This window comes from Salvelinus namaycush, unplaced genomic scaffold (genome assembly GCF_016432855.1).
Source record: "Salvelinus namaycush isolate Seneca unplaced genomic scaffold, SaNama_1.0 Scaffold321, whole genome shotgun sequence".
In the NCBI taxonomy this organism is placed as follows: domain Eukaryota; kingdom Metazoa; phylum Chordata; class Actinopteri; order Salmoniformes; family Salmonidae; genus Salvelinus; species Salvelinus namaycush.
The window spans coordinates 102,501-127,233 of record NW_024060131.1 but is presented as its reverse complement, the minus strand read 5'-3'; the positions used below and the strand labels follow the sequence as shown (position 1 = coordinate 127,233).

The 24,733-nt window shown below is 42.8% G+C and overlaps 1 protein-coding gene across 1 annotated transcript in view; it reads right to left on the bottom strand.

Moving 5' to 3' along the window:
* Positions 1-24,733, bottom strand: part of LOC120040083 (adhesion G protein-coupled receptor B3-like) — a gene marked incomplete at its 5' end in the record, with an annotated part of 140,518 nt that overhangs the window by 86,552 nt on the left and 29,233 nt on the right. Inside the window, 3 exons of the mRNA XM_038985346.1 lie at positions 16,449-16,517; positions 22,266-22,460; positions 24,273-24,379. Of these exons, the coding sequence (XP_038841274.1) occupies positions 16,449-16,517; positions 22,266-22,460; positions 24,273-24,379 (371 nt within the window). The remainder of the gene's footprint in view (positions 1-16,448; positions 16,518-22,265; positions 22,461-24,272; positions 24,380-24,733) is intronic.

Below are 24,733 nucleotides of genomic sequence, written 5' to 3'. Positions count from 1 at the left end.
ACCTTTAAAAGGGGACAGACCGGGACATGACTATTAGATACTGGTAACCTTTAAAAGGGGACAGACCAGGACATGACTACTAGATACTAGATACTGGTGACCTTTAAAAGGAGACAGACCAGGACATGACTACTAGATACTGGTAACCTTTAAAAGGGGACAGACCAGGACATGACTACTAGATACTGGTAACCTTTAAAAGGAGACAGACCAGGACATGACTACCTGATACGGGTAACCTTTAAAAGGGGACAGACCAGGACATGACTACTAGATACTGGTAACCTTTAAAAGGGGACAGACCAGGACATGACTACTAGATACTAGATACTGGTAACCTTTAAAAGGGGACAGACCAGGACATGACTACTAAATACTGGTAACCTTTAAAAGGGGACAGACCAGAACATGACTACTAAATACTGGTAACCTTTAAAAGGGGACAGACCAGAACATGACTACTAGATACTGGTAACCTTTAAAAGGGGACAGACCAGAACATGACTACTAAATACTGGTAACCTCTAAAAGGGGACAGACCAGGACATGACTATTAGATACTGGTAACCTTTAAAAGGGGACAGACCAGGACATGACTACTAGATACTAGATACTGGTGACCTTTAAAAGGAGACAGACCAGGACATGACTACTAGATACTGGTAACCTTTAAAAGGGGACAGACCAGGACATGACTACTAGATACTGGTAACCTTTAAAAGGAGACAGACCAGGACATGACTACCTGATACGGGTAACCTTTAAAAGGGGACAGACCAGGACATGACTACTAGATACTGGTAACCTTTAAAAGGGGACAGACCAGGACATGACTACTAGATACTAGATACTGGTAACCTTTAAAAGGAGACAGACCAGGACATGACTACTAGATACTGGTAACCTTTAAAAGGGGACAGACCAGGACATGACTACTAGATACTGGTAACCTTTAAAAGGAGACAGACCAGGACATGACTACCTGATACGGGTAACCTTTAAAAGGGGACAGACCAGGACATGACTACTAGATACTGGTAACCTTTAAAAGGGGACAGACCAGGACATGACTACTAGATACTGGTAACCTTTAGGGGACAGACCAGGACATGACTACTAGATACTGGTAACCTTTAAAAGGAGACAGACCAGGACTTAGTTACTTGCTAGTAGATACTAGTACCTTTTAAAAGGGGGCGTTGCCTAGTGCCTACTAAAAGTGATTGCACAGGTCAGTGCAGTGTTCAAATTAGACATCTGTCAGTACATGTATTGATTTTTGCATTATCAGACAGTGAACCTCTGAGACAGACACCCAGACAGAGCAGGACATGGCTAGTAGATAGACACTACCCTTTAAAAGGACACTGTCTAGTCACCACTGGAGAGCTAGAGACTACCCTTTAAAAGCACACTGTCTAGTCACCTCTGGAGAGCTAGAGACTACCCTTTAAAAGCACACTGTCTAGTCACCACTGGAGAGCTAGAGACTACCCTTTAAAAGCACACTGTCTAGTCACCACTGGAGAGCTAGAGACTACCCTTTAAAAGCACACTGTCTAGTCACCACTAGAGAGCTAGAGACTACCCTTTAAAAGCACACTGTCTATTCACCACTGGAGAGCTAGAGACGACCCTTTAAAAGCACAATGTCTAGTCACCACTGGAGAGCTAGAGACTACCCTTTAAAAGCACAATGTCTAGTCACCTCTGGAGAGCTAGAGACTACCCTTTAAAAGCACACTGTCTAGTGACCACTGGAGAGCTAGAGACTACCCTTTAAAAGCACACTGTCTAGTGACCACTGGAGAGCTAGAGACTACCCTTTAAAAGCACACTGTCTAGTCACCACTAGAGAGCTAGAGACTACCCTTTAAAAGCACACTGTCTAGTCACCACTGGAGAGCTAGAGACTACCCTTTAAAAGCACAATGTCTAGTCACCACTGGAGAGCTAGAGACTACCCTTTAAAAGGACAATGTCTAGTCACCACTGGAGAGCTAGAGACTACCCTTTAAAAGGACACTGTCTAGTGACCACTGGAGAGCTAGAGACTACCCTTTAAAAGCACACTGTCTAGTCACCACTAGAGAGCTAGAGACTACCCTTTAAAAGCACACTGTCTAGTCACCACTGGAGAGCTAGAGACTACCCTTTAAAAGGACACTGCTTAGTGACCACTGGAGAGTGATTTCTTAGGATAGGGCAGGATGTCTGTCCTTAGGGACCATCCATCAGTGTCAGAGAGAATGCAAAGGAAGCGTGCATGGATAGAGACAGAGCAACACACACACGCATGCACACCTGTCTCATCCCAGCTGATACACATTAAGACACACTAATCCGATCGTTGACCTTGAAGAGATCGGCCCACTATCTTGGCAGACCTGAATCTAGCAGAGAGGGATCAGCTGTAATCAGAGGGGACTTCATTTGGGGGCAGACATTTTGTCTGATTTGAGTGAGGCAGACTGTTACTGCGCTGATGATGATGATAGTGAGGCAGACTGTTACTGAGCTGATGATGATAGTGAGGCAGACTGTTACTGGGCTGATGATGATGATAGTGAGGCAGACTGTTACTGCGCTGATGATGATGATAGTGAGGCAGACTGTTACTGCGCTGATGATGATGATAGTGAGGCAGACTGTTACTGCGCTGATGATGATGATAGTGAGGCAGACTGTTACTGAGCTGATGATGATAGTGAGGCAGACTGTTACTGGGCTGATGATGATGATAGTGAGGCAGACTGTTACTGCGCTGATGATGATGATAGTGAGGCAGACTGTTACTGTGCTGATGATGATGATAGTGAGGCAGACTGTTACTGTGCTGATGATGATGATGATAGTGAGGCAGACTGTTACTGGGCTGATGATGATGATAGTGAGGCAGACTGTTACTGAGCTGATGATGATGATGATAGTGAGGCAGACTGTTACTGCGCTGATGATGATGATAGTGAGGCAGACTGTTACTGGGCTGATGATGATGATAGTGAGGCAGACTGTTACTGAGGTGATGATGATGATGATGATGATAGTGAGGCAGACTGTTACTGGGCTGATGATGATGATAGTGAGGCAGACTGTTACTGCGCTGATGATGATGATAGTGAGGCAGACTGTTACTGGGCTGATGATGATGATAGTGAGGCAGACTGTTACTGAGCTGATGATGATGATAGTGAGGCAGACTGTTACTGGGCTGATGATGATGATAGTGAGGCAGACTGTTACTGCGCTGATGATGATGATAGTGAGGCAGACTGTTACTGAGCTGATGATGATGATAGTGAGGCAGACTGTTACTGTGCTGATGATGATGATAGTGAGGCAGACTGTTACTGTGCTGATGATGATGATAGTGAGACAGACTGTTACTGCGCTGATGATGATGATAGTGAGGCAGACTGTTACTGTGCTGATGATGATGATAGTGAGGCAGACTGTTACTGCGCTGATGATGATGATAGTTAGACAGACGTGTGTGTGTGTGTGTGTGTGTGTGTGTGTGTGTGTGTGTGTGTGTGTGTGTGTGTGTGTGTGTGTGTGTGTGTGTGTGTGTGTGTGTGTGTGTGTGTGTGTGTGTGTGTGTGTATGTGGGTGTGTGTGTGTATGTGTGTGCCTATATGGGCATTTGTGTATACCTGTATGCATCTGTGCATGTGTCTGTGTTTACAGGTGCCTATGTTCATGTGTTCTTTAGTGTGTGAGTGTGTGTGTTGCATACACACACATCACGTATGTGTGTGAGTGTGTGGCCAGAGGAAGTGGGCAAATAGGCTGAAGTTGAAGGCTTCAGACAGGGAGATACCAGAGCCCTGGCTGACTGACTGGCTCACTAGCTGGCTGACTGGCTGACTAGCTGACTAGCTGACTAGCTGTGACTAGCTGACTGGCTGGCTGGCTGGCTGTCTGACTAGCTGGCTGGCTGGCTGACTGGCTGACTGGCTGGCTGGCTGACTGGCTGACTAGCTGACCAGCTGACTAGCTGACTGGCTGGCTAGCTGGCTGGCTGACTGGCTGACTGGCTGACTGGCTGGCTAGCTGACTGGCTGACTGGCTGGCTGGTTGTCTGACTAGCTGGCTGACTAGCTGGCTGGCTGGCTGTCTGACTAGCTGTCTGACTGGCTGTCTGACTGGCTGACTAGCTGACTGGCTGACTGACTGGCTAGCTGACTGGCTGGCTGGCTAGATGACTAGCTGGCTGGCTGGCTGGCTGTCTGACTAGCTGGCTGGCTGTCTGACTAGCTGGCTGACTGGCTGGCTGACTGGCTGACTAGCTGACTGGCTGACTGGCTGGCTAGCTGACTGGCTGGCTGTCTGACTAGCTAGCTGGCTAGCTGGCAGACTGGCTGGCTGGCTGACTGACTAGCTGGCTGGCTGACTGGCTGGCTGACTGACTAGCTATCAGGGGGAGAAAAGCATATTTCTCCTCCCCTATGTGACCCATGCGCAGGCCCTCGCTGGATGAATGGGGTAAAGGCTGCAGTGGAGGTGGATTCAAAGAGAAGCACCAGATCATCTCTTTATGCTCACACCACAGCAACAAGGTCTTTCCTCCTTTCCTTAGCAACAGACACACATACACACTGAGTGTACAAAACAACACCTTCCTAATATTGAGTTGAACCCCCATTTTGCCCTCAGAACAGCCTCAATTCGTCGGGGCATAGACTCTACAAGGTGTCGAAAGCGTTCTACAGGGATGCTGGCCCATGTTGACTCCAATACTTCCCACAGTTGTGTCAAGTTGGCTGGATGTCCTTGGGTGGTGGACCATTCTTGATACACACGGGAAACTGTTGAGCGTGAAAAACCCAGCAGCACTGAAGTTCTTGACACAAATGTCTGGCTCCTACTACCATACCCCGTTCAGAGGCACTTCAATCTTTTGTCTTGCCCGTTCACCCTATGAATGTAACACATACACAATCCATGTCTCAAGTCTCAAGGCTTTAAAATCCTTCTTTAACCTGTCTCCTCCCCTTCATCTACACTGATTGAAGTGGATGTAATAAGTGACATCAATAAGGGATCATATCTTTCACCTGGATTCACCTGGTCAGTCTATGTCATGGAAAGAGCAGGTGTTCTTAATGTTTTGTCCACTCAGTGTATTTCTCTGCTCGACAGCAACCATACTACAACTCCCATCCTCTCCACAGCATTGACACATCTTATTTGCCTTTATTTAACCAGCTAAGTAATTGAGAACACATTCTCATTCACAATAATGACCAAGACGGAGATATAAACCACAGCAAAGCAGACAATTCTTGACCATTGCCATTCCTCAGCATTACTCTGCCATTCCTCTTCCATTGCCCAACCATTCCTCTTCCATTCCTCTTCCATTGCCCAACCATTCCCCTTCCATTCCTCAACCATTCCACAACCATTCCTCTTCCATTGCCCAACCATTCCTCTTCCATTGCCCAACCATTCCTCTTCCATTCCTCTGCCATTCCTCAACCATTCCTCTTCCATTCCTCTTCCATTCCTCTTCCATTCCTCAACCATTTCACAACCATTCCTCTTCCATTCCTCTTCCATTGCCCAACCATTCCTCTTCCATTCCTCTTCCATTCCTCAACCATTTCACAACCATTCCTCAACCATTCCTCTTCCATTGCCCAACCATTCCTCTTCCATTCCTCTTCCATTGCCCAACCATTCCTCTTCCATTCCTCTTCCATTCCTCAACCATTCCTCTTCCATTCCTCTGCCATTCCTCAACCATTCCTCTTCCATTCCTCTTCCATTGCCCAACCATTCCTCTTCCATTCCTCTTCCATTGCCCAACCATTCCTCTTCCATTCCTCTTCCATTCCTCAACCATTCCTCTTCCATTCCTCTGCCATTCCTCAACCATTCCTCTTCCATTCCTCTTCCATTCCTCAACCATTTCACAACCATTCCTCAACCATTCCTCTTCCATTCCTCTTCCATTCCTCTTCCATTCCTCAAACATTCCTCTTCCATTCCTCAGCCATTCCTCAGCCATTCCTCAACCATTCCACAACCATTCCTCAGCCATTCCTCAGCCATTCCTCAGCCATTCCTCAGCCATTCCTCAGCCATTCCACAACCCTTCCACAACCATTCCTCTTCCATTCCTCTTCCATTCCTCAACCATTCCTCAGCCATTCCTCAGCCATTCCTCAGCCATTCCTCAACCATTCCACAACCATTCCACAACCATTCCTCAGCCATTCCTCAGCCATTCCTCAGCCATTCCTCAACCATTCCACAACCATTCCTCTTCCATTCCTCTTCCATTCCTCTTCCATTCCTCAGCCATTCCTCAGACATTCCTCAGCCATTCCTCAGCCATTCCACAACCATTCCTCTTCCATTTCTCAGCCATTCCTACTGCCAAAAACAACAGACATACAGCTGATATTTTCATCTCTACAACAAGACATGCAGCTCATCCTCCGTTTCCTCAGAAACAGTTATTACAAGGCAGCATCCATCCACACTCATCATAGCCATTCCTGTACTACAAATAACAGGATTTGAAGTTCATTGCTTGTGTTTAGCTTTTAGAACAACAACACATTGTCTAGTTCTAAAATAATGCATAAAAACACGTCTGTCCAGAATCCATCTTTCAGCATGATCCTGTAGATGAGACAGATGGCTGTCATATCAGCTCACGGTCTGGTGAAGATGAACTACACATTTGCCAAAGAAGAACTCTTTATACCTAAATAGACTTGGCCTGAATCGCACATTCTTAAACACCAGGCAGGCAATCCTTACACAGACACACATACACACAAACACACACCCTCCTTAGGCAGACCGAGGGCTCTGTTCCTCAGCCAGTGAACTAATGAACCTTGTCTCCATCCTCCTCTGGGTTCCTAATCAGACAGACAGATTTCCGGTCTGACTTCTGTGTGTGTGTGTGTGTGTGTGTGTGTGTGTGTGTGTGTGTGTGTGTGTGTGTGTGTGTGTGTGTGTGTGTGTGTGTGTGTGTGTGTGTGTGTGTGTGTGTGTGTGTGTGTGTGTGTGTGTGTGTGTGTGTGTGTGTGATTTCTGCAGTGGAGATGGGATTTGAATGAGATATGAAGCAGTATGCCAGAAAGAAATGGGTGTAGAAGGAAGGCTGTATGTCTGATGAGGAGCCCAGAGGAAGGCTGTATGTCTGATGAGGAGCCCAGAGGAAGGATATCTTTCTGATGAGGAGCCCAGAGGAAGGATATCTTTCTGATGAGGAGCCCAGAGGAAGGCTGTATGTCTGATGAGGAGCCCAGAGGAAGGATGTCCTTCTGATGAGGAGCCCAGAGGAAGGATATATTTCTGATGAGGAGCCCAGAGGAAGGCTGTATGTCTGATGAGGAGCCCAGAGGAAGGCTGTATGTCTGATGAGGAGCCCAGAGGAAGGCTGTATGTCTGATGAGCCCAGAGGAAGGATATCCTTCTGATGAGGAGCCCAGACGAAGGCTGTATGTCTGATGAGGAGCCCAGAGGAAGGCTGTATGTCTGATGAGGAGCCCAGAGGAAGGCTGTATGTCTGATGAGGAGCCCAGAGGAAGGCTGTATGTCTGATGAGGAGCCCAGAGGAAGGATGTCCTTCTGATGAGGAGCCCAGACGAAGGCTGTATGTCTGATGAGGAGCCCAGAGGAAGATGGAGATGAGGTTCAAATCAAATCAAAATTTATTGGTTGCGTACACATATTTGTAGGTGTTATAGCAGGTGCAGTGAAATGCTTATGTTACTAGCTCCAACAGTGTAGAAGAGTTTCTACAGTACAAATACAGTACAAATACACAAATAATCAAAGATCCAAACAATTAATCAAGAAATTACAATGAGTGAGAACGTGTAGGAATCCAGAATATAAATACATGGTGTGTATAGACAGTACAGAATGTACAGAATGTATCAGAATCCAGAATATAAATACATGGTGTGTATAGACAACATAGAATGTGTCAGAATCCAGAATATAAATACATGGTGTGTATAGACAGTACAGAATGTATCAGAATCCAGAATATAAATACATGGTGTGTATAGACAGTAAAGAATCTGGAAAAGAAAATGGTATGTACAGTAGTAGGTATATTAGGATGAGCTATGTGGAGAATACAGTAGAGACATACACAGTGAGTAAACAACATTATATAAATAGATTATGAGGTGACCAGCGCTCGATGACTCTATATATATGGGGCGTTAGTCTCAAGGAGCAGGGCAGGTAGCTGATCAATAGTCTTATGGCCTGGAGATAGAAGCCGTTTTTCAGTCATTCAGTCCCAGCTTGGATGCACCTGTACCGGCTCTGTCTGCTAGATGGTAGCAGGGTGAACAGACCGTGACTTCATCAGTTTACTGGCTGACAGACAGAGAATAGGAGGGTGTTTAAAAATGGACGGTTAGGCAGAGAGAGTTCTTGGCCAGCTGTACCTCCATGATCTTTGTCTTTCTGATTATCTCATCTCCACTACCCACCTCTGACCCAAACCCTAACCCTAACCTCAGCAGGCTGACAAGATGGCGCTGCAGTGAATAGCAACTGTTTTACAGGCTCCTGACCAATTCTGATGTTTTTTGTTTGTGTTTTTTTTTACGGTGATCTTACAATTTTTTTTTCATAATGTGTCCGCCATCCCCCAGACTTGAAAGAGCAAGCGACGGCAGAGAAGAGGCAGACGAGTCGGTATCCTGACAAAACTACTTTGGCGAGCAAATAAACCGCCTTCTATTGAGGAACGTACAATCACCGAAGAACAAACTGGAAGGGCTCCGCTCGTGACTATCCTATCAGCGGGACCCGAAGAACTGTAATATTCTCTGTTTCTCTGAGACATGGTTGAACAAGGACATGGATAATATACACCTCGCTGATTTCTCCATGCATCGTCTAGACCGGACGGGGGAAGAAGTGGGAGGAGTGGCTCTTTGTTAACCACAACTGGTGGGCGATCTCTAATGTTAAGAACGTTTCAAGTTTTCCTTCGCCTGAGGTAGAATACTTAATGATAAGCTGCAGACCATACTATTTACCAAGATTGTTTTCATATATATGTTCCATAGCTGTCTATTTACCACCACAAACCGATGCTTGCACTAAGACCACGCTCAACATGCTGTATAGGGCTATAAGCAAATCAAAAAGTGCACATCCAGAGTTGGCACATCTTGTGGCCAGATGACTTTAATGCAGGGAAACAGAAATCTGTTTTACCTCAGTTTTACCAGCATGTCACCTGTGCAACTAGAGGCGACAAAGCCCTTGATCACCTTGATGCACAGAAATGCTTACAAGGCATTCCCTCGCCCTCCCTTTGGCAAATCTGACCATAACTTTAACCTCCTAATTCCTTCTTACAAGCAAAAACTCAAACAGCAAGTACCAGTGACACACTCAATGTGTAAGTGGTCTGATGAAGCAGATGCTAAGTTACAGAACTGTTTTGCTAGCACAGACTAGAATATGTTCCGTGATTCATCCCCTGGCATTGAGGAGTTTACCACATTAGGCACCGGCTTCATTAATAAGTGCATTGACGGCTTCATCTCCACAGTGACTGTGCGTACATATCCTAACCAGAAGCCATTGATTACAGGCAACATCCACACTGAGTTTAAGGCCAGAGCTGCCACTTTCAAGGAGCGGGACACTAATCCGGACGCTTTCTGTTCCTCCACACCTATAGGCAGAAACTTAAACATGAAGCACATGTGGTAAGGACTGTTCAACGTTGGTTTGACCAATTGGAATCTATGTTTTAAGATTGTTTTGATCACGCGGTGTGGGAAATGGTACACTGACTCTGTGACTGGGTTCATCAGGAAGTGCATAGAGGATGTTGTTCCCACTGTGAAAATTATAACTTACCCAAACCAAAAACTGTGGATAGATGGCAGCATATGTGCAAAACTGAACGCGTGAACCACCGCATTTAACCATGGCAAGGTGACATGGACGTCTAAACAGCTATGCCCTCCGTAAGGCAATCAAAGAGACAAAACGACAGTACAGGGACAAAGTGGAGTCGCAATTCATCGGCTCAGACACGAGACATATGTAGCAGGGACTCCAGACAATTACGGATTAGAAAGTGAAATCAAGCCACGTTGAGCACATCGACGCCTCGCTCCCGGATAAGCTAAACACCTTCTTCGCCCGCATCGAGCTGCTGACACAGGCCGCCTCCGTTCACAAGAACTGGGTCCTCTCGTTCTCCGTGGCCAACGTGAGTAAGTCATTTAAGTGTGTTAACCCTCTCAAGGTTGCCGGCCCTGATGGCATCCCTAGCCGCGTCCTCAGACCATGTGCAGACCAGCTGGCTGGAGTGTTTACGGACATAATCAATCTCTCCATATCCCAGTCTGTTATCCCCACTTGCTTCAAGATGTCCACTTTTGTTCCTGCACTCAAAAAAGCTATAGTAACTTAACTAAATTAATATCACCCTGTAGCACTCACTTCTGTCATCATGAAGTGCTTTGAGAGGCTAGTTAAAACTTCTTGAGGATAGGGTGCAGAGTTTTCACTTAGGGAAAAATAGCGTGCCCAATTTCAACTTCGTGCTACTCATCCCCAGAATATAAGATATGCATATTGTTAGTAGATTTGGATAGAAAACACTCTGAAGTTTCTAAAACTGTTTGAATCATATCTGTAAGTATAACAGAACTTATATAGCAGTCAAAACCCTGAGGACTAACTTTTTTATTGTTAAGTTCCTGTATGTTCAATGGGTTATCATGGGCAAACCAGAATTCTAATCACTATCCACGCAGTTTCTACTGCTTCCACTGGATGTCGCCATTGTATGGAAAAAGGTTAAGGTTTTTCATTAGTAAACTGAGAAAGATATTGACCCGGAAGTGGAGTGACATCTTGTATTTATGTTTGAGAGTTGAGCAAGACTTGAAAAGTACCGTGAGTTTGTTGATATCCTGTATTGAAAACAGATTGACCCGTCTTCAATTTGATCGATTATTAACGTTTACAAATACCTTAAGTTGTATTACAAAAGTACTTTGAAATGTTTTGGCAAAGTTTAGAGGTAATTTTTTAGATATTTTTGCGCAAATTGAACGCTGTTTTTCCTGGTACAACGGCGCCAAATAAATGGACAATTTGGATATATATGGACGGAATTAATCGAACTAAAGGACCATTTGTGATGTTTATGGGACATATTGGAGTGCCAACAAAAGAATCTCGTCAAAGGTAATGCATGTTTTATATTTTATTTCTGCATTTTGAGTAGCGCCGGCATGGTTGAAATTGTCAACAAAGAGAGTGTAGTCTTTGTACTATCATCAGATAATAGCATCTCATGCTTTCGCCGAAAAGCCTTTTTGAAATCTGACATGTTGGCTGGATTCACAACGAGTGTAGCTTTAATTTGGTATCTTATATGTGTAATTTAATAAAGTTTGATTTTATAGATTTTTTTTTAAATCTGGCGCTCTACATTTTAACAGGCTGTTGGGACGCAAGCGTCCCGCGATCCCAGAGAAGTTAATGACGGCATAACCTCCACCTTACCCGATAACCTAGACCCACTACAATTTGCATACCGCCCCAATAGATCCACATATGACGCAGTCGTGTGGGATAGGGCAAGAGGAACACCTATGTGTGAATGCTGTTAATTGACTACAGCTCAGTGTACAACACCATAGTACCCTCCAAGCGCATCACTAAGCTCAGGACCCTGGGACTGAACCCCTCCAGCTGCAAATGGAACCTGGACTTCCTGACGAGCTGCCCCCAGGTGGTGAGGGTAGGCAACAACACATCCGCCACACTGACCCTAAACATGGGGTTTCTTCAGGGATGCATGCGTAGTCCCCTCCTGTACTCCCTGTTCACCCACGACTGCGTGGCCATGCAAGACTCCAACATACCATCATTAAGTTTGCTGGCGACACGACGACATGTCAGTAGTAGGCCTGATGACGATGACGATGAGACAGCCTATAGGGAGCAGGTCATTGACCTGGCAGTGTGGTGCCAAGACAACATCTCCCTCAATGTTGGCAAGACAAAGGAGCTGATTAAGGTCTACAGGAAATGGAGGACCAACACACCACAATCCAAATCGACGGGGCTATAGTGGAGCGGGTCGAGAGCCTCAAGTTCCTCGGTGTCCACATCACTAAGTAATTATCATGATCTTAACACACTAACACAGTCGTGAAGAAGGCACGACAAAGCCTCTTCCCCCTCTGGAGGCTGAAAAGATTCAGCATGGGCCCTCAGATCCTCAAAAAGGTCTACAGCTGCACCATTGAGAGTATCTTGACTGGCTGCATCACCGCCTGGTATGGCAACTGCTTCGCATCCAACCGTAAGGCGCGACAGGGGGTAGTGCGTACGGCTCAATACATCACTGGGGCTGAGCTCCCTGCCATCCAGGACCTCTATACCAGGCGGTGTCAGAGGAAGGCCCTAAATATTGTCTAAGACTCCAACCACTCAAGTCATAGACTGTTATCTCTGCTATCCGCACGGCAAGCGGTACCGATGCACCAAGTCTGGAACCAACAGGACTCTGAACAACTTCTACCCCCGAGCCATAAGACTGCTAAATAGTTAACCAACAAGCTACTGAGACTATCTGCAATGACCCCTTTTGCACGAATTATTTTGACTCATCGCATACACTGCTGTTACTGTTTATTTTATATCCTGTTTCCTAGTCACTTTACCCCTACCTATATGTATATATCTACCACATTTACCCCATAGCCCTGCACATGGACTTGATACTGGTACCCCATGTTTATAGCCAAGTTATCATTACTCAGTACTGGTACCCCATGTTTATAGCCAAGTTATCATTACTCAGTACTGGTACCCCATGTTTATAGCCATGTTATCATTACTCAGTACTGGTACCCCATGTATATAGCCAAGTTATCATTACTCAGTACTGGTACCCCATGTAAATAGCCAAGTTATCATTACTCAGTACTGGTACCCCATGTATATAGCCAAGTTATCATTACTCAGTACTGGTACCCCATGTAAATAGACAAGTTATTGTTACTCATTGTGGATTTATTCCTTGTGTTATTATTTTTAAATTTTTCTCTCTGTATTGTTGGGAAGGGCCTGTATGTAAACATTTCACTGTTAGTCTACTCCTGTTGTTTATGAAGCATGTGACAAATACACTTTGATTGATTGATTGATTGACAGACAGAGGATAGAAGAGTGTTAGGCAGAGAGTTCTTGGCCAGCTGTACCTCCATGGTCTTTGTCGTTCTGCTCTCAGTTACAGACATGGGACTGAGCCTTTTTCACAGGAAGTTAGACCAGTGAGTGTGTGTCTGCGTGTGTGAGTGAAAGAGAGTGTGTGTGTGAGTGAGAGAGTGTGTGTGTGTGTGTGTGTGTGTGTGTGTGTGTGTGTGTGTGTGTGTGTGTGTGTGTGTGTGTGTGTGTGTGTGTGTGTGTGTGTGTGTGTGTGTGTGTGTGTGTGTGTGTGTGTGTGTGTGTCGTAGACCCGACAGACAAAAGTCAGAAACTGCAGTGAGGACCACTAATTAGTACTTGTAGAGAGAGACAGAAAGACTGGGTCGATAGAGGGCAGACTGCCTGCTGTTCTCTTTCTCTCCGTCTTAGTCATTTAGCAGACACCCTTATCCAGAGTGACTTACAGGAGCCATTAGGCTTAAGTGCCTTGCTCAGTAAATATATTTGTTGTTGGCTCTGGATTCAAACCAGCAACCTTTTGGCTACTGGCCCAATGCTCTTAACCACCTCTTAACCACTTTTTAACCACCTAGGTGAATCAAAGAGAAACAGAGGGAAGAAAAACACCAACCATCCAAAATACCCCCCCCCCCCCCCCCCCCTCTCTCTCTCTCTCTCTCTCTCTCTCTCTCTCTCTCTCTCTCTCTCTCTCTTGCTCTCTCTCTCTCTCTCTCTCTCTCTCTCTCTTGCTCTCTCTTGCTCTCTCTCTCTCTCTCTCTCTCTCTCTCTCTCTCTCTCTCTCTCTCTCTCTCTCTCTCTCTCTCTCTCTCTCTCTTGCCCTCTCTCTTGCTCTCTCTCTCTTTCTCCCTCTCTTGCCCTCTCTCTTGCTCTCTCTCTCTTTCTCTCTCTCTCTCTCTCTCTCTCTCTCTCTCTCTCTCTCTCTCTCTCTCTCTCTCTCTCTCTCTCTCTCCCTCTCTTGCTCTCTCTCTTGCTCTCTCTCTCTTTCTCTCTCTCTCTTTCTCTCTCTCTTGCTCTCTCTCTCTCTTTCTCTCTCTCTCTTTCTCTCTCTCTCTCGTTCTCTTTCTCTCTCTCTCTCTTTCTCTCTCTTTCCTCCCTTCGCCCTCCTTTTCTTTCCTCTCTGGAAGGCAGTCATTTGGCACTGGAAGTTCACAAAAGCTCCTGATGTCCTTTGTAAATTAGTGGTCTGTGGAGATGCTGTCTCTACCGGAGACAGGGCGGGTTCGTCTTAAAATAAAGTGGGAGTTTTTGAAGGAAGAGTGGCCACCTCTCAACCCTGAGAGGCTCATTCAGGATGACAGGAGAAGTGACAGGAGGAAAACCCACGCAGATAAAATCATAAAACCCCTGCCTGAGGTTGTACCCAGCATCCTTGGTGAAAAACAAATACTTGACATCTGTATTTTTGTGGGATAAAGACGAGAGGACCTGACCGACACATTTCTGTTCCAGAATATGGCTGATGAATGTGAATAGAATTATTATTTCTGTTCTGTATAAAATATGATTCCATTAGATGTTTCCTTGCTCAATCTACAGTCGGAAGTTTAGTCGGAAGTTTACATACACCTTAGCCAAATACGTTTAAACTCAGTTTTTCACAATTCCTGACATTTAATCAGAGTAAGAATTCCGTTTTAGGTTTTATTTTAAGAATGTGAAATGTCAGAATAATAGTAGAGAGAATGATTTATTTCAGCTTTTATTTCTTTCATCACATTCCCAGTGGGTCAGAAGTTTACATACACTCAATTAGTATTTGGTAGCATTGCCTTTAAATTGTTTAACTTGGGTCAAACATTTTGAGTAGCCTTCCACAAGCTTCCCACAATAAGTTGGGTGAATTTTGGCACATTCCTCCTGACGTTCGCACACACTTTTTCAGTTCTGCCCACAAATTTTCTATAGGTTTGAGGTCAGGGCTTTGTGATGGCCACTCCAATACCTTGACTTTGTTGTCCTTAAGTAATTTTGTCGCAATTTTGTCACAACTTTGGAAGTATGCTTGGGGTCATCGTCCATTTGGAAGACTCATTTGCGACCAAGCTTTAACTTCCTGACTGATGTCTTGAGATGTTGCTTCAATAGATCTACATAATTTTCCTGCCTCATGATGCCATCTATTTTGTGAAGTACACCAGGCCCTCCTGCAGCAAAGCACCCCCACAACATGATGCTGCCACTCATGTGCTTCACGGTTGGGTTGGTGTTTTTCAGCTTGGAAGCCTCCCCCTTTTTCCTCCAAACATAACGATGGTCATTATGGCCAAACAGTTCTATAGACATAATTTTCTGGAATTTTCCAAGCTGTTTAAAGGCACAGTCAACTTAGTGTATGCAAACTTCTGACTCACTGGAATTGTGATACAGTGAATTACAACTGAAATAATCTGTCTGTAAACAATTGTTGGAAAAATGACTTGTGTCATGCACAAAGTAGATGTCCTAACCGACTTGCCAAAACTATAGTTTGTTAACAAGAAATTTGTGGAGTGGTTGAAAAACGCATTTCAATGACTCCAACTTAAGTGTATGTAAACTTCTGACTTCAACTGTTAATACCGTTGAATATGTTCTACCAACATGGGAGTCTTGCAGCTGTTCTTACCTAGCAGGTATACTATACATGCAACATCCCTCTTTTGAACAGCACAGGGAGGCAGAAATATCCATTCTAGCAACAGCTATATCCCTCTGATGTGGCTAAATAAAGCTAAATACTCCTCAGGGGTTCTGTAATGATGAAATCCAGCATTTGAAATGACCTATCCACCCTGTCTGCTATGGAGTGACTGGATTTCTAGGGAAGAAGAACAAACATCACAGAGAGACGTAATGAGTCGATGGGGACTGGTCATCTCTAGTGGCTGTGCTCCCTGCTGCCACCGAGTGGACAGTGGTGGTATTATACCTCCAGATAGAGATACAGACACATCCCAACACAGTGACACACATTACACAATGTGACTAAATAAAAGTACCTCACGGCTGATCTAGGATCAGGAACAGGTCCCGCCTGTGTACACAATCTTTTGATCTAAAAGAGCAAATCTGATCCTAGGTCAGCACTCCTACTCTGAATACGAACTCAGGTCACAATGACCAGTTGAACCTGGCGATACAACTCAGGCTCAGTGCTGGTGAATGCTATAGTATTCAACTGGCTGGACCAGACTCTGCAAGAATACCACACTCACCCACTTAAAGTGCATTTCAATGATGCATCAAGCTCACTGCAGAATGTTTACCTGTTGTGCGTCTTCCCACTTGTCCCTGTTGTCTTCCTCGAGGAGATTGCTGATGATCTGAAAGAAGTTCTGTAGGGAGGAGACAGAGGAAATAGAGTCAATTAAATAGACTCTTATTGCATCAAAAGAAAATAAAGCTGATGCCCCTTTCCACACACACATGTATGTACAAACACACAGACAGATGCTCAGGGGAACTATCACTACCCTATTGACAGTCAGAGTCAAAAATATTTCAGCTGGTCTCCCGTGTGTGTGTGTGTGTGTGTGTGTGTGTGTGTGTGTGTGTGTGTGTGTGTGTGTGTGTGTGTGTGTGTGTGTGTGTGTGTGTGTGTGTGTGTGTGTGTGTGTGTACGCCAGGGGGTGGCCCCTTTCCCGTGACACAGACGATCTTGTTTTCTACTTGAATGCTTATGCTCCCTCTGGTGGTAATGTGCCCATTTTAACATTAGCACACACACACACACACACACACACACACACACACACACACACACACACACACACACACACACTCACACTCACACTCACACACACACACACACACACACACACACACAGCAAAAATGCACAGATGCAGGAGAAGGCGCTAGCTGTACTCATCGCGTCAGACTGTCTGTCCACACAACGACAGACCAGACACACGACCAGGACACAGCTAGCGTTCAGGACAGAAATTATCTTTTTGGAGGAGGAGGAGGAGGAGGAGGAGGAAGATGAGGGGGGAGGAGGAGGAGGAGGAGGAGGAGGAGGAGGAGGAGGAGGAGGAGGAGGAGGAGGAAGAGGAGGAGGAGGGGGTTTAGGCTGTAATCTCCATCATCCTACTGAAATAAAGAGAATAAAGCTGGAGGAGAGAGGGGAAGACAGGGAGGGGGACACAGGGGAGAAAGAGTGGAGAGACAGGGGAGAGAGGGGGGAGATGCAGGAGAGGGGAAGACAGGGAGGGGGATACAGGGGAGAGACAGGGGAGAGAGGGGAAAGGGGAAGACAGGGAGGGGGGAGAAAGGGGAGAGGGGAAGACAGGAAGGGGGGACACAGGGGAGAGACAGGGGAGAGAGGGGGGAGACGGAGGAGAGGGAAGACGGGGGAGAGGGGAAGGGGAGACAGGGAGAGAGGGGGTCGGAAGAGGGAGTGGGAGGTTGAGTGGGAGGCAGGAGTGAGGGTAAATAGGTAGAGGGGTGGCAGGAGGGAGGGAGAAAGAGGTAGAGGGGATGACAGGACGGAGGGGGAAAGAGGTAGAGGGGTGACAGAAGGGAGGGGGAAAGAGGTAGAGGGGGTGACAGGACGGAGGGGGAAAGAGGTAAAGGGGGTGACAGGACAGAGGGGGAAAGAGGTAGAGGGGATGACAGGAGGGAGGGGAAAAGAGGTAGAGGGGGTGACAGGACGGAGGGGGAAAGAGGTAAAGGGGGTGACAGGACGGAGGGGGAAAGAGGTAGAGGGGGTGACAGGACGGAGGGGGAAAGAGGTAGAGGGGGTGACAGGAGGGGGAAAGAGGAAGAGGGGGTGACAGGAGGGGGGAAGAAGAAGAGGGCGTGACAGGACGGAGAGGGAGTGGGAGGTTGAGAGGGTGACAGGAGGGGGAAAGAGGAAGAGTGCGTGACAGGAGGGAGGGGGAAGAAGGTAGAGAGGGTGACAGGATGGAGGTGGGAAGAGGTAGAGGGGGTGACAGGAGGGAGGGGGAAAGAGGTAGAGAGGGTGACAGGACGGAGGGGGAAAGAGGTAGAGGGGATGACAGGATGGAGGGGGAAAGAGGTGGAGGGGGTGACAGGAGGGAGGGGGAAAGAGGTAGAGGGGATGACAGGATGGAGGGGGAAAGAGGTGGAGGGGGTGACAGGAGGGAGGGGGAAAGAGGTAGAGGGGATGACAGGATGGAGGGGGAAAGAGGTAGAGGGGGTGACAGGAGGGAGGGGGAAAGAGGTAGAGGGGATGACAGGATGGAGGGGGAAAGAGGTGGAGGGGGTGACAGGAGGGAGGGGGAAAGAGGTAGAGGGGATGACAGGATGGAGGGGGAAAGAGGTGGAGGGGTGACAGGAAGGAGGGGGAGAGTTCTCTGATACAATAAACAGGCAAAATGCATCTTTCTTTGTCCAAGTGTCAATTTCTGGGAAAATGTATTTGAAATGACTACCATTTACCACTGCATTCACCATTACATATTACAGTAAATATAATGATTACATATTACAGTAAATATAATGATTACATATTACATTAAATATAATGATTACATATTACAGTAAATATAACGATTACATGTTATAGTAAATAAAATGATTACATGTTATGGTAAATACAACGAGTACATGTTACAGTAAATATAATGATTACATGTTACAGTAAATATATTGATTACATGTTACAGTAAATATAATGATTACATATTACAGTGAATATAATGATTACCTGTTACAGTAAATATAATGATTACCTGTTACAGTAAATATAATGATTACACATTACAGTGAATATAATGATTACCTGTTACAGTAAATATAATGATTAAATGTTACAGTAAATATAATGAGTGCATGCTACAGTAAATATAATGATTACATATTACAGTAAATATAATGATTACATATTACATTAAATATAATGATTACATATTACAGTAAATATAACGATTACATGTTATAGTAAATAAAATGATTACATGTTATGGTAAATACAACGAGTACATGTTACAGTAAATATAATGATTACATGTTACAGTAAATATATTGATTACATGTTACAGTAAATATAATGATTACATATTACAGTGAATATAATGATTACCTGTTACAGTAAATATAATGATTACCTGTTACAGTAAATATAATGATTACACATTACAGTGAATATAATGATTACCTGTTACAGTAAATATAATGATTAAATGCTACAGTAAATATAATGATTACCTGTTACAGTAAATATAATGATTACATGTTCCAGTAAATATAATGATTACATGTCACAGTAAATACAACGAGTACATGTTACAGTAAATATAATGATTACATGTTACAGTAAATATAATGATTACATGTTACAGTAAATATAATGAGTACATGTTACAGTAAATATAATGAGTACCTGTTACAGTAAATATAATGATCACATATTACAGTAAATATAATGATTACATATTACAGTGAATAGAATGATTACATGTTACAGTAAATATAATGATTACCTGTTACAGTAAATATAATGATTAAATGTTACAGTAAATATAATGATTGCATGCTACAGTAAATATAATGATTACCTGTTACAGTAAATATAATGATTACATGTTCCAGTAAATATAATGATTACATGTTCCAGTAAATATAATGATTACATGTCACAGTAAATATAATGATTACATGCTACAGTAAATATAATGATTACCTGTTACAGTAAATATAATGATTGCATGCTACAGTAAATATAATGATTACCTGTTACAGTAAATATAATGATTACATGTTCCAGTAAATATAATGATTACATGTTCCAGTAAATATAATGATTACATATTACATTAAATATAATGATTACATATTACAGTAAATATAACGATTACATGTTATAGTAAATAAAATGATTACATGTTATGGTAAATACAACGAGTACATGTTACAGTAAATATAATGATTACATGTTACAGTAAATATATTGATTACATGTTACAGTAAATATAATGATTACATATTACAGTGAATATAATGATTACCTGTTACAGTAAATATAATGATTACCTGTTACAGTAAATATAATGATTACACATTACAGTGAATATAATGATTACCTGTTACAGTAAATATAATGATTAAATGCTACAGTAAATATAATGATTACCTGTTACAGTAAATATAATGATTACATGTTCCAGTAAATATAATGATTACATGTCACAGTAAATACAACGAGTACATGTTACAGTAAATATAATGATTACATGTTACAGTAAATATAATGATTACATGTTACAGTAAATATAATGAGTACATGTTACAGTAAATATAATGAGTACCTGTTACAGTAAATATAATGATCACATATTACAGTAAATATAATGATTACATATTACAGTGAATAGAATGATTACATGTTACAGTAAATATAATGATTACCTGTTACAGTAAATATAATGATTAAATGTTACAGTAAATATAATGATTGCATGCTACAGTAAATATAATGATTACCTGTTACAGTAAATATAATGATTACATGTTCCAGTAAATATAATGATTACATGTTCCAGTAAATATAATGATTACATGTCACAGTAAATATAATGATTACATGCTACAGTAAATATAATGATTACCTGTTACAGTAAATATAATGATTGCATGCTACAGTAAATATAATGATTACCTGTTACAGTAAATATAATGATTACATGTTCCAGTAAATATAATGATTACATGTTCCAGTAAATATAATGATTACATGTCACAGTAAATATAATGATTACATGTTCCAGTAAATATAATGATTACATGTCACAGTAAATACAACGAGTACATGTTACAGTAAATATAATGATCACATATTACAGTAAATATAATGATTACATGTTACAGTAAATATAATGAGTACCTGTTACAGTAAATATACTGATTACCCGTTGCAGTAAATATAATGATTACCTGTTACAGTAAATATAACGATTACATGTCACAATAAATATAATGATTACATGTTAGAGTAAATATGATTACCTGTTACAGTAAATATAATGATTACCTGTTACAGTAAATATAATGATTACCTGTTACAGTAAATAGAATTACAATGGTAGCTTGCCTCGTTAAATAAAGGTTAAATAAAAAATTAAAATGTGACTTTAGACAACATAATAACATTCACCCACTCTGGGGAAACCAACCATTACATGTTACAGTAAAAATAATGATTACAAAGGTAGCGTTAGACAACATAATACCAGAGGTGACAGCTCATCCCAGGCAGGTACCTATTTGTTTCCGTTTCTATTTTAGTCATTTAGCAGACACTCCTATCTAGAGGGTAAGAGCTGCTTGTCTGGAAACTTAACTTCCTCTCTCTGTGAGTATCCAATGGTACACTGTCTGGACAACGGCTCCTGACTACACCACATCATCTGTAGAGCAATTATTGATCCTTGGTTGGGCAATAAGATGTATCTCTAACATGGCTACTATGCAGTTACTGTGTATGATATCAAAATAACACTGAAATTGTGAAATATTAATAATGCTCTTTTTGTGGGAAAAATGCCTGGAATTTCAGCCTGTTCAGGTGGGATGGAACTTTTGGCCCATGTCATGACGTCACAATGTGATCTGATTATAATAGACCAATGACTGTTCATCTGGGTAATGGGGTGGGCTCTAGACCATACTATCAGCCAATCATGTCTGTGTATGTAAATATCTTCAAATCTGTTTCCTAATGCCCACACGATCAGGCAGAGCATTTCAACAGGCTGAGCATTTCAAGAGCCAAAGGAGGCTTAGGGAAATAAATGATTAAAACAGTTATTTTCATTAAATAAACACACATAGTGATTGATGAGACATACAGTGATGATTTAAAAATAACATGGGGACTTTATCTGTGTAAATAATCATTCCAATTTCATTTGAAAGGGGGAGATACGTTGACAAGCCTCTCAGGGTTTTTTCCACCTCTCCTGCACATGCTATTTTCCTTTCAAACATTCATCATATTGTTTTCTTTTTTCTTGTATGCAAAAAAAAGTATCCCTGTAACACAAATCAAAATAACTCCAACACACAATTCTACCTCAGCAGCATGGTCAACATTTATCAAGACAAAAGAGACCGATCCACTCACCTGCACGTCGTCTGAGCTTGGTTCGTAGCTGGCCCTCTTGAAGGTATCAGTCACGTTTCTGAGTATCTCCACAGAGGACAGCAGGTCTCCAGCGTAGAAGTTCCTTCTCTGGGTGAGATCCAGCAGGGTCTTGGTCACCTGAGACATCCCGTCCCCCGCCAACTTCCCCTGGCCCTTAGCTAGATGGCCCTGGATCTCCAGAAGAAGAAATGAACTATGAGGCCTTGTATGTTCCCTACACTATATCACAGTATATTACTACAGTATTACTACATTGATGGATTCTCTACACTATATCACAGTACATTACTACATTGAATGATTCTCTACACTATATCACAGTATATTACTACAGTATTACTACATTGATGGATTCTCTACACTATATCACAGTATATTACTACAGTATTACTACATTGATGGATTCTCTACACTATATCACAGTATATTACTACAGTATTACTACATTGATGGATTCGCTACACTATACCACAGTATATTACTACAGTATTACTACATTGATGGATTATCTACACTATATTACAGTATATTACTACAGTATTACTACATTTATGGATTCTCTACACTATATCACAGTATATTACTACAGTATTACTACATTGATGGATTCGCTACACTATATCACAGTATATTACTACAGTATTACTACATTGATGGATTATCTACACTATATTACAGTATATTACTACAGTATTACTACATTGAATGATTCTCTACACTATATCATGGTATGTTACTACAGTATTACTACATTGATGGATTCTCTACACTATATCACAGTATATTACTACAGTATTACTACATTGAATGATTCTCTACACTATATCACAGTATATTACTACAGTATTACTACATTGAATGATTCTCTACACTCTATCACAGTATATTACTACAGTATTACTACATTGAATGATTCTCTACACTATATCACAGTATATTACTACAGTATTACTACATTGATGGATTCTCTACACTATATCACAGTATATTACTACAGTATTACTACAATGATTGATTTAATTTAAAAGGCCAGCATCCTCTGGCCCTTAGCCCAGTAACCATGGACCTCCAGGAGAAGGAAGAGAAGAAGTAAGTCTGTAAGTCTCTATAATGTGGTTTAAACCACTGTAGACTGAAGAGGGAAGTAGAACAGTAGCAGCAGGGTAGAAAGAGAGTAGAGGTATGTTAGTAGTAGCAGGGTAGAGAGAGAGAGGTATGTCAGTGGAGTGATGACATGTTGCAGGACTGGACGGGTTTAATAGTTTACATTCAGCATTCAGCTTTTAATCTCCTCTATTTATCCTCATTTACATACCAGCTTTTTTCTACCTTTATTGTTCAGTATCTTTCTATTCAGTCCAATTTGTTTCCGGACTTAAATCCATTCTGGGTCAGTGAATGATGGATAGAATATTTAATAGATGTATAATAATACTATCTTGCTCTGAGAAGAAACAATATATACCTAAATACTACCAAATCATTGCTTCCACAATAGGCAAAATGGTTAATAAATACCCAGCCCAAAGAGGAGAGACATCAATGGGAGACATTGGTGATATGGGGGAAACTGCCAGTAGCACTAAATCAAAGAGTTGCCGAGGTCTATTACAAATGAATAGTCATTTTGTAATCTATCATTACAAATGAATAGTTTAATTTGCTCCCATATTGAATGTTCATCTTTGGCAACAGTGCAGTTGGGAACATTAGTTAATGGTGAATTTATGATGCGCCACAAACAGAGACTGTGAGGAAAGGGGAGAAGAGAAGGAGGAGAGAAGAGGACAGGAGAAGACAGAAGAAAAGAGGAGAGAAGACAGAAGTGGAGAAAAAGACTAGAGAAAGAGGAGAGGAGAGAAGAGAAGAAAGGAGAGACAGAGGAGAGGAGAGGAGAGGAGAGGAGAGGAGAGGAGAGGAGAGGAGAGGAGAATACTGGAGAAGATAGAACGAGAAGTACAGTAGACCTACTGAAGATAGACCTACTGATTGCTGCAGGTATCTATATTCATTGGTTATGCAGCGGGCATAGCTGGGTGGTTCCCAATAGGCCACACCCCTGTGATCCAGAGAGCAGCGTCGACTAGTGGTGCCTGTGGAAGACAGGAGCGAAAGAGAGACAGACAAAGGGGAGGGGAGAGAGAGGGGAGAAGGGAGCAAGAGAGGGGAGAGAGAGAGGGGGTAGACGGTAGATGGAAAGGGGCGAAGGACAGAGAAAGAAAGAGAAATAGAGAGGGATACAGATATGGAAGGGGGAGCAGATTGGGGGCAGGAGGGAGGGGAGGGAGGGCAGAGATAGAGGATGAGAGAGAGAGCAAGAGAGTGAGAGAAATATACAGAGAACAAAGAAAGAAATAAGAACAGAATCAAAGAAAGGTAAAGAGGAAAGATAAGGAGTCAGCAGAGATTAGGAGAGAGAGAGAGAGAGAGAGAGAGAGAGAGAGAGA